Here is a 12,302-nt window from a genome sequence, read left to right on the forward strand (position 1 = left end):
GTCACCTTGAAATACCTCCCTCCCCTAAGAAATCCTAATGCCACAAACTGTCACCATAATTAGTAGATAAAGGGAAAATTTGTAAGTTGCATTCAGATTAGAGGAACACAGTCAATACCCTCTATAATTAAAGCCAAAAGCAATCAAATAAACTATCAAGAAGCATTACACCACAGAAGTAATTCCTCGACAAACAAGAATAATTTTCACTCATAACTCAATAATACAAAGATAAATAACACAGTTTTTAAATGAGCAAAGGATTTGAATAGATATTTCTCCAAAGAAGATAAACAAATAGCCAATAAGCACAAAAAAAATTCCACATCAGTAGTCATCAAGGAAAGCAAATGAAAACCACTCCATACCCACTAGGATGGCTATAATCAAAAAGTCAAAAATAACAAATATTGGCAAGAAAGTGGAGAAATTCAGAACACTTATACAATGGTGATGAGAATGTAAAATGGTATAGCCACTTTGGAAAACAGTCTGACCATTCCTCAAAACGTTAAATAAACATAGAGTTACCATTTGATCCAACAATTTCACTCCTAGGTATATACACCTAAGACAAATGAAAACATAAGTCCACAAAAAAATTTGTACACAAATTCTCATAGCAGTATTATTCATCAAAAAAATGGAAAACAACACAAATTATCATCCACTGATGAATGGATAAACAAAATGTGCTATATCTTTACAATAAAATATTCATTCAGCAATTGAAAAGAATGCAGTGCATACTACAATGTGGATGACTCGAAAATATTTTGCTGAGTGAATGACACTGAACACAAAAGACCACATATTATATTATTTCACTTATACAAAATGTCCACAATAGGCAAGTCCATAGAGACATAAAATAGATTAGTGGTTACCTAGAGCTGAGACACTGGGGGAAAGAGAGAGTGACTACTCTTGGTTACTTAGTTTTTTTCTGGGGTAACAAAAATATTCTAAAATTATATTGTGATGATGGTTGCAGAACTCTGTGAATATACTAAAAAACATTTAATTATACACTTTAAATGGGTGAAATTATACGGTATGTTAGTTTTGACTCAATAAAGGTATTAAAAAAACAAATTATTTCCATACTGCTGGATTCTTTAAGTCATAAATTGATGTTTAAAGCAAAGTTTACTTGGGAGAGGAGATCTGTTATCAAACTCGTACCTTTGATTATATAGTAGTTTATGACTTCATCTATTCAATCATTTAGCATATATTGATCAGCACAAATAGCTCAGAAGTTTGTCTTTCACTTCCATCATACTCCTTAAAATTCTTTAGTTACCATTTACTTTTCTTACTCCAGATTTAATCACTTTTCCTCCATCTTTGTTCTTCTTGACTTTGTGAATAGAAAAGGATTTAGAATACCATTATTATGGTTACTTCTGTGGTATCACTGTATAACTGTTGACCATTTTCTCCATCTTGAAATTCTTCCTTTGCCTTCACTGATCTTATACTCTTGCTTCCATGCTCTCTAGGACCTATCTGCTCCTTTATGTTCCTCTTTGGCTACCCATTTCCTCTCTGTCCTTAAAGGGAATCATGATTATTCTTCAAGATTTTGTCCTCAGTGCTCTGTATTTCTCTCCTTACATTTATCCCTTTGGCTATAAATTCTGAATCCATTTCTCAGGCCAACTTCATATCCTAGGTTTCAAAGATATTTTTATACCTGGCCCAATGAACATTTTCAGTTTTTCTCTTCCATGGTTATCTCAGTATATTTAGCCAACCTTTTTAATACCCCTACCATGTGCCAGAGATTATACTAGCCACGGGAAATACCTAAACAAATAAATAAGAAATTTTACTTGCTCATGAGATGCTTATAGTCTATTAGGGGTAGAAAGGCATCGGCCCCTACTCATGCAGATGAGTGCAATGAGGTATTTTAGGTCCTATGACAGCATTTTATACCTTCTATTCATTTCCAGTTCCTGCTTCCAGAGCCTGTATTGCAGGCCTGTATTGATTCTGATTAATATCTTTGCTGAGATGCTTAACTTAATCTCTCCCTATTCTAAATTAATCTTCTGAAAACCACTGTATTGCCATAGGATCTTGAAGTCATCTGCATCTGGCAGGCAGATGGGTAAAGAATAGGAAGAGTGGTCCATGGGATATTTTCATGCGCCAGGCCTGAATGTGGTATACATCACTTCTATCCCATTTCAACGGCTAGAACTCAATCATATTGCCAAACAGCAAGAGAGTCGGAGAAAAGCTGTCCAAGTGTGAGTCCAGATAGAGGAGAAATTTGGTTTGTGAACACCCAGCAGTCTTTCTCACCCTGCCTTCCTCATTACTCTCCACTATAGAGAATCTACTTATTCATCAAGGTCCAACCAAATTCCACCTCTCTGGAAAGCATTTCTTAGCCACTCCAAATGGGAGTGAGAATTCCCTTTTCTGAAGTTTCACAATACCTATTATCTTTGTGTTTTTACACTTGCTGCTCAGAGTATTGCACTATTTCTTTCTGATTATGCATGTCTTTTCTTCTCCAATAGAATTCTAATCTCCTTGAAGGTATAATTTTTAGGTCATTCATTCATTCAACATATATTCATTGGAAGACTACTGTATAAAGACATAATATTTAGTAGCATATGGAATACAAAAATTGGTAAGTTGTTTCTGGATCTATATCATCATTTTGGAATTTGATTCAGAAAGCATTGCCATAATCAAGGTCTTTAAAGCAATGGAGGAAATTTTTTCAAATGATCAGCCATACCATGAGACTTTAATTCACCACAAGGCTAATATTATGCAAATGAATGGATATATCAAATATTACTCTTCACTTAACCTTCCTACATTGATTGACCATTTCCTATCCAAGCAGAGATCTTCCCTACTATTATAAACAGACTTAGACAAACTATAGTCATTACTAAAAATATTCAGTCATGTTACCTCACCAAATGAGTCATGCTTTAAGATTAAAAGTATTTGAGGAGGTTTATGATATTCTAGATAATGACAGCCTAATATTGCTGCGTAATTACTCTGCAAGTCCATAAACACTCACCCAGCACTAAGATCTAAGAAAGAGGAAATGGGTTTAAACTGAAATGAAAAAGAAAAAACAGATTTAAACTGTTGCAGAAAGAATCTTGTTCAAATATATGGGAGACCTTATTTAAAATGAATTAACCTTGAAATGATTTATTATATCCTTTTTTACCCCTAGAGAATATTAGGTATGTTACAGTAAATGCAGATGCCCAAAAACCGAGGGATAAAATAAATAGCCTCTGGAGAGGTCCTCCCCACCTTCCAAAACTTAAATCTTAAGGCCTAAGGCTATTTTTGGTTTCCTTTCTGAGATGGCTTAGAAAGGAGCCTATACAATGAAAAGTAAAAGCAGCTCTTTATTTCTTTTCTCTGACTACTCCAAAATCTGTTTTTGCCAAAACTTCTTAAGTATTTCAATTACTTGTTCCCTCAACAATACTGCTGAGAAGTTCTGCCCCCCACCTCCCTTTTTATAGATGAAGATATTGAGGTTAAGTGATTTTCTCAGGGTTACAAAGAGACCTAGCAGCAATGAAGGAATGAGAACTAGCAGTTCAACCTTCTGGTAGATGAATAGATTGAGTTTCTGAGCAGCCTTGCTATTATAGTGCAAAGGGGCCATGCAGATGCCTGGATGAATGTGCAAAGAAACCATGTCCTGGAAATGAAAGGAGGCTCCAAGGACAGTATTTTCCTTCTTATTAATGACATCGGCAATTGTCTAAAGTTTGAAAGAAAGGCCCTTTACAGAAAGAGCCTTTTAAAAAGGGGACAGACAACAGGGCAATCAATTTGGGACCCCTCCTCAATGAGACCCTTGTTGTCTGTCTACTTACAGACAGTGCTGCTGAGGAAGCTGGGCTCCAGATTGGAGATGTGGTGCTGGCTGTCAATGGCACTGAGGTCACCAGTGTGGAGCATGCAGAAGCTGTGCACCTTGCAAGGAAAGGTAGGTGGTCTACAGAGTCCAGGGTTGATGTGAAGAAGCGGAGAGCTGAAATACAGCAGGGAATGCGAACATGAGGAGGAGGCAACCACAGAATGGGTATAACTTCACTTCTCTCCTGAGGCTACCATTAATGCCTTGTCATCAACATGATTTCTCATAGGAATTAAATCACATTTCTGCCCCTTGTTCCTTCTGTATTGATGGCCAGCCACAAAAGTGAAACCAGAAAGTGACAGTAAGCAAAATGTGCTCTATTTATTACCAATATATTTCCTTAAACTCCTTGCCATGAAAGTATCATTACAAGAATTCATTTAGTATGTCTCTTTTCCCCTTCCTCCCTTCCTTTGCCTCTCCCTCTCATTCTAGCATCCTCCTTCCTTCCTCCCTTCCTTTCTTCCTTCCTTTATTCTTTTCTTTCTTTCCATCAGTTTTTAGAATTAAGAGACTCAGGGTTTTAATGTTATAAAACAGAGAGAAGGATATAAAGAAATCACAAACCTAAAGCTTCTACAGCTTCTCCTAGGGCCACTTGAGGCCTGCCCTTATAGCAATCTGACACAGATGGGACCACCAAGAGAACAACGATAACACATGCCCTGTACCCTTGTATCCACTCACATTAAAATACTGGAAAGGTTAATACCACCTTCCTCTCTGCAAAACAAAGTTACTTTCTTTGGCATCATGTTACAAATCCTCATCTCCCCAGAGACCTAAAAAATAAACAGCTCGTAATTGCTGTGTTCCATCATGGGATTATTTGGTGAGGTGTCCTATTCCTGGCTTCCCAAAGGCTGCATGCATACCTCTGTGGCCCTGAAATATATTATCAGGCAATGAGGGATTAAAATGTGTGCATTTGGGATAGGCCACATGTGCCATAAGTATAACCTGCTGAACAGTATGTATTGCTCACTATTTCTCAGGATGCCATCATGCTTGTGGGTTAGCAACAGCAAGAGAGATCTCTAGTGCAGACCAGCACAAGAAAATCACTAACAAATGTTGTGTCCTGATAAGCATTCTGGAGCTTCTGAGGTAGAATTTAGCTTAGTATTTGGCTGCTTGTCATGTACTTGGTGCACCAGGAATCCAAGGACACTGTCAGCAGGTGCAGCAACTACTTATAAGTCCTACATAAATATTTATCCTTATGCAGTACAGATTAAAAATCCAGATAATATGGTAATGATTATACCAATGAATTGGTAGTATCCCATTCAATGAGGGAATACTACCCCTTGCTACTGGATCTAGCTGTTCCTAGGTTCTTTCTCACAAATTAATTTTCCAATTGTTGAGTTAAATAAAATCTAATTTTAGTAATATTTCCACTCTTAGTACTTCTTTTATTTTTCCCCAAGAAGCTGAATGTTCTTTATAGCATTGAAGCATTCAGCCTCCGTTAATGGAAGATAGAAAACAGTTCTAAAACTTGAACGGAGGGTTTTTGGATTTCTAAAAGGTGATGAACTGACACTGATAATGGGAGAAGAGCTAAATTCAGCACCCTAGCTTGTGCTGTCCCTGGCAGTTATCTGTAGGATGGTTTTATATGCTGTTATTATCTGAGTTCCACCACTCCTTCTTTGCCAGCATGGACATCCTATCCCAAGACCCTGACCCTCAGGGAACCTCCCCGTGTCTTTGTCAATCCTTCTCAAACCCAACAGTAGAGAAGAAGCAGAAGCAGAAAGCCTCAGAAGCAGAAAGGTGAATTATAGATCTGAGATGTTAAAGTAAGGACAGTAAGAGACTTTTAGGGAAACAAGGCCATTTGGTACCTGTGTGTGTTTGGAGGGGTGGGAACTACAGCCAATAGCTAAAGAGAACTGAACATCTCATATAGGGAATGGCTGAGGGACTGTTTCTCAGTGTTTTTCTCCCCATTATAGCCCTGCTGGCCAATTCCCCACCACACTCCACTGAAAGCTGGACAGATGGCACCACCTGTTATGGACAGTCAGTGAGAAACATCAGAGTAGCCCTTGAAACACAGCTGGATTAGGGAGTTGATCATTCCTTCCTCAGGTTTAATCTGCTGCACATTTCTAAGGCTACCAGCTTTTAACTGAGAAATAATAAAAATTTAAAAGATGCAAATAAAATGGAGAGTAAAAAAAGGAAATAATAAAAAAGGAAAAACAAAGTTTTAAAAATAATAAAATATTATTTGAACACTGCATAACAATAAATTTAAAAATTAGATAAATAAGAACATTTTCCACAAGCATTTAAAGAGCCAAAATTAGTGCAAGAACAGTTAGAAAATTTGTATAGACTATAATAAAATATTTATAGAATAAACAAAGAGACCACCTTGCCTCTCCTCCATTTCCATCCCCCCCCCATTCCTCACTCAGAAGCCCAGGATACCAGTCACTTTTATAGATAAAATGTATCCAACTTTCATAGAACAAATAATCCCTATTCCATAGAGTTTTTTCAGAAAATAACAAAGAGTGAATACTTCTCAGCTCATTTTATAAATCTATTTTAACTTTGATTTCAGAACCAGGTTAGTATAGTATGAAAAACTAAATCATATGTTAATTTTACTTATGAGTGTATAGATGCACAAATTCTAAGAAAAAATAGTAAATACCTAAAGCAAACTGTTTATTAAAATTACACATAATACATCATAATCAAGTAGGGTTTATTCCTAAATAAAGACAGCTTATAAGAAAATATTATAACACAATTCATCACATTAATGAATTAAAGAAAAAAATCACATGACTATATAAAGAAAAAATCATGTATCAAGTTATATATATATATACACACACATATGTATAATATATATACATATAATTCTCTAAATAGTAGGAATAGAAGTTTCTTTTCATAACTTGATAAAGTCTATCTACCAAAATTCTAACCATGAAAAGAGAAAAATAAATAAGAGTGTATACACAACAACAATAAAACATTTAATAGAGAAACTTTAAGATGCAGTCTTTTGAGATTGAGAAGAATAATGCCAATTTTAACAACCTCTGTTTATATAACATCAAAGGTCCTGACTTGTCCAATACACAAGAAAGACAAATAAAGGTATACGGTCTGTAAGAAAAGAGACAAAACCATTATTATTTGTAGATTATATGATTATTACAAAAATCAATAGACTGATGCTTAGAAGTAGTTAGAGAAAGATTGACCAAACTAAGATCTCCTTATAAAAATCAGGAGTGTTCTCCTACACCTGAATAACCAAAAAAGAGAATAAAAGGAAACTAATATATGATTAACAATAGCAACAAAACTACAAGGTAGAAAAGAATTAATCTAACAAAGGATGCACAAGGACTTCATGAAAAAATGTTTACAACTTGACCAAAGTACATAAAAGGATACCTAAATATAACTGGAGATACATAGAATCTTTATGGGTGGAAAAGCTTTGTAAAGATCTTAATTCTCCTAAAATTAATCTAAAAATTCAATAAATTTTCAATAAAATTGTATTTTAAATGTTTGAGTAGCTTGTCAAACTTATCCTCAAATATATGTAAAGAATAAATGTCTACAAATAGCTACATCATTTAGGAATAGGGCAAACAATGGCAGAGGAACTTTTCATATCAGATATTAATATATATTATGAAACCATAATAATAATAAATAAAAAATGTAGTACTGTCACAGAAATACACCAGTGGAATGGAATGGGTTAGAATGTTCATAAATGGACTGAAAAAATTATTAAAGCTTGACATAGGATAAACGCCCCACAAAACAATGGGAAAAGGGCAAACATTTTAGTACATTATTTTTATGGAGACTTATAATTTGGATGGATTCATACCTTCATGTATTATGCCTTATTCTTTATACCATATACCAAGGTTGACCTCAGATGTATTAATGACCTCAATTTTTAAGTTAAAAGCATAATGTCAATAAAAGAAATTATAGTAGAATAACTTTGTTAGTGATCTGAGAAATGCAAATTAATAAGGTAACATTTTAGATCCACCAGGTTAGGGGGAAAAAGTGGAAATTAGATTATAGCCAGCTTTGGTAAGGATATGAGGAAGTGAGAATCTTCATGCAGTCTTGCTGGGCTCTAGGCATCTCAGAGAGCACTGGCAACATCTAGTGAAGTCCCTATAGATCCTCTGTCCTACCAGTTGCACTTCTGGGCATTTAAGCCCAAAGGAGCTGCTGAGAAGACATATACAAGGACCTTCATTGCAGTGTTCTGTGTGGTGGGCAGTAGTTAGAGGCAGTCTGGGTGACTGTCACTAGAGAAATGGATAAGCAGACCAATAATGGATGCATACTCTGGACTTCTATGTCTTCTTTGAAATAATATACAAAATGCACATTTAGCCAGCACCATGGATAGATCCTTAAAAACATGGTTTTGAGTTAAGAAAAAGACAGAAATAGAATGAGATGTTAGCAAAATACCAGTTATGTAAAATAAAAAGACATGCACAAAAGAGTGTATTCACAGTCCTATATCAAACATGTTTTGTGAGTGCCTATTGTGGGGAGCAGAATGTTTGAGGAGAATCAGGAATAGAAGGAAGAAATAAAGTAAAACAAAAAACAAAAGGGGGCTGGACTCTAAACACAATTGCATGCAATGACCTGAGTGTTATGATGGGCTCAGTTGTCTATAGTTGAGTTCAAGAGCAACAGACAAATGCCTCCTGGATGGGGACCCACCCATACACAATTTTAGCTCCATCCAAGTTCTAAAATGTATAGGTGGTAGTCATGAAGGAAGGCAAAACAAACAAACAAACAAAAAGTACAGCATTACTGAGAGGCAGTGGGTCTATGAGAAGAATATACATGACCATGATACTAAAAAAAGAAGAGGAGAAAGGGGAAGAAATAACAGGAATAATTTGATTTTTATGTAATGCTTTACATGTTCGATTTTGTTAGCAAGCCTATACATTGGTCAAGGTATTTCTGGAGTATATAGAATTTGAAACAAGCTTTTGGAGGTTCTCTTTGGGAGAGGAAGTCACCAACTTGTCTGAAGAAAGTAAAAATTGTGAAACAAATGATAGAGCTTTTTGTTAAATTCATATGAAACACAGAGGTCTTGAAATATATATTTAACAGGTACCTATTAAGAGCGTGTTTAGAAATCTGAATGTTTCCACCTGACTCTTGTGTCTGTTTGCATAAGTTTTTTAAAAGTCCATCTGATATCTTTTTGACTGCTATATATCTCTGCACAATTTCACTCCCATGCATGTGAAACTCTGGTAAAATCCTATTATATTACTGATCTCTACGCTGCTGATTTAGATATAGAAACATCAAGTAACTTTTCTCAAAACATTAAATCTTAAATCTAACTGTATGCCAGAATCACCTGAGAAACTCTTAAATACAGAATTCATGGTGGGTGGTGGCCTGCACATTTGTAATTTTAATCAAGTCTCCCTGGTGGTTCTTTAACAGCCTGCCCAGCATCAGTACACAGACCAGCATCTCGGAGGCATGGCCAAAAGGTTACAGGCATAAGATTAAAAATCAATTTTGTTAGCTTCCAGTGCAGGTGTTATCATATCTTCCTAGACCAGCATTAGAAAGGGGAATTATTATTGAAATAATAATTCCATTCAATAATAATAGAATAACATGTTAGTATATGTTATATATTATGTAATAGGAAATAATATAAAATAAAACATAATCAAATAACAATTCTGTTCAAAAATACTAATCACACACACCTAGACAAATTACCTCAATTTTGGTGATGGAAATACCAAAACAGATTTAAGAAAGCGTTCAGTATCACACTGGGAATGACAATAGCTCCATGTGAACTTTTATTTAATTAGGTCCCTCATACTTTCTGGTTTGAGCTTTTATAGGGCTTGGTTACTTGCAGAGTCAAATAGAAGATTTAATCATTAACGAAAATTGCTGAAAAGAAAGAGAGGAAAGGGAAACAATGAAGCTTAATCAACCTGGAAGTCCTTTGGATTCATTAGGGCTCCTTTGTTTCCCTAACAGCAGGCTGTACTAAAAACAAGCCCAGAAGTGCCTCTGGAGCCTAGGACCTCGCAGCTGAACGCAGTACCAGCCCACTGCGCCAGCCCTCGGGGACAGCACTCATCTTGCACGTTGCTCATCCACGCCTACGAGGGTGGTGGAGTTTGTCTGACAGCAGAGGTGCGACTCTGACACAGTTTAAGATTGGTGGCATAATAAAAGACAGTGATCCAAGGAGAAAGTGTGAATTAGAAGAAGAAATCATTTTTCTCTCTCCTGTAGCTGTAAATAACCTCACCCACAACTCCTTACTTCCAAAACTATAGGCCAAAGCGCTAGGGAAGAAGAGTTTGCTGGAGAGCTTTTCTTTTTAAGGACGTCGTCACCAAAGAGCTGTATTTGCTAAAGACATGGATTTTCAAACTCTTTCATCTCATGAAACAAACAGTTCTCTTAACTCTTTCACATCAGGCCATTCGTCCTACCACATCCTTCCTCCCACTCACACCCAAAAAGCAGGAAAGATTTCTGGGGTGACCAGTACAGGAAGGCAATGATGATGTGTCCCATTTCTCCAGGGTGGGGAGATATCTAGAGAAAGAAGTAATGGTGGCACTGGGATAGGTCATGGAACTAATGATTTTGTTGTTGCAAAATATTGGGGATGAAAATAAAAGCATACAGGGGAGACTAAATCAGAGCCAAGGAAAGAAAGAAGCCTGGTGGTTGGTGACAAAGACTGTGCTCATGAGCAGAGCCTCTCAGCAACTGACAGTTGCCTGGGGACTTGCCACTTAAATTGTGGTCCAACATTACCTGAAAGCTCCTTACAAATAAGGAATCTCAGGCCTCATCCCAGACCTACGGAATGAGGATTTGCATTTAACAAACCCACTGGGTGATTTGCATCTACATTTAGTTTGAGAAGCACTGAGCTAGGACATTGGCATATTTTTAGGCTCCCAGTAAATTAAGAGATAAATAATAACAGAACCAGAAGGGTTTAATTGTTTGTACTTAACATTTAGTTCTTTTAAAACACACACACACATACTACAATGACTATATAAATAATCTAATGTGGAGATAACATCAAAAGTCTAAAGTCTCTGTAAATGTCAGGCCCAGGTCCTCCCGGCCCCGGATAGGACCTTCAAAGAATATAAAACCACCACCACCCAACAGCTGTTTGGAACTCAGCAACTCCCCATGCATCAGGATCATGTCCTAACTGTGAACATGAAGAACTTTCCTTTCCATATGAATGCACCAACTTTCCTTTCAATATGAATATAGGACCATCTGTATCCCTGTCCCAGAGAGAATTTTTTGATGTACCAAGTTATGCTTACGGCCGGCTGAAACTCAAGTTTAGCTTGATCAGTATCAGAGAAACCCATATGCAGTCTTTGTAAGCAAGAGAAAAATGACCTCCAGGGGCAGCCCACTGCAGCAGTACATAAATAAGTTGGCAGATGTGTCAACTACGCATATTAGTCCAGGAGTGCAGTTCTTTGGGGACTGAAGTCCAAAGACAAAGACATTTGTGGGTTGCTGGTCAATCTGGAGCATTTCTTCTAATTATTCTGGATGTGTTTTTGACAGGAGCTTAAGGGCAGTTCAATAAATTAAAATGTATTTACATGGCAATGAAGAATCATCTCAACGTGCAGAGTTATTTAATTACCAAGGTGCTTTGTGTGCTGCTAAAGTTAAGACTGTGTCAGCCTTTCTGGGACGAATCTTTATTTTCAGGGCCATGTGGCTCAGCCAGAAATGATCCCCTGGGTTGGAACTTGTCACTTATATAAGAGGAGTCTCCTCACTGACCCCCATTTCCATGGACAGCTCTAAACAGATTGGTAATCTCAATGTCAGACATCATGATGAAGTCAGTGCTGCCAAGGCCAAATGTCCCCCTTCAGGGATGTGGCCTCCATCTCAGAGGAATTGTAAATGAAGTCACACCCCATTTGCAGTTTTCAAGGCATGTCAGGGTTGCTGTCTGTCTGAGTGACTTTCAGAGAATTTTCTTGAGGCATCAAGAGGTAGGTATATGATGAAAGTCTATGTTCATGCTGGCAGCATCAAAGCACAATTGGTAAACAGTGACCTCATATTATCAGGGACAGGGACAATTTTTCTCAAGCTCTTCACCATACTGATTCTACAGGAAAGGGGACACCACTGAAGTCCAGGCACTCCAGAAGGAGAAGATAGGCACTTGGAAGCTCAGGGTCAAATCCTCAGCAATGAGTTGGGTAGGCAAGAAAAAAGGATAAAAAACATTTGTACCTCCAAGTCTCCTAAAATTTCTGTCTACTTC

General features: G+C 36.8%; 1 protein-coding gene across 1 annotated transcript in view; it reads left to right on the forward strand.

Moving 5' to 3' along the window:
- Positions 1-12,302, forward strand: part of LOC307051271 (uncharacterized protein) — a gene marked incomplete at both ends in the record, with an annotated part of 100,706 nt that overhangs the window by 34,950 nt on the left and 53,454 nt on the right. Inside the window, one exon of the mRNA XM_079701592.1 lies at positions 3,887-3,997. Coding sequence (XP_079557718.1) covers positions 3,887-3,997 — 111 coding nt within the window. The remainder of the gene's footprint in view (positions 1-3,886; positions 3,998-12,302) is intronic.

Source organism: Hyperoodon ampullatus (genome assembly GCF_949752795.1).
Source record: "Hyperoodon ampullatus genome assembly, chromosome: 4".
In the NCBI taxonomy this organism is placed as follows: domain Eukaryota; kingdom Metazoa; phylum Chordata; class Mammalia; order Artiodactyla; family Ziphiidae; genus Hyperoodon; species Hyperoodon ampullatus.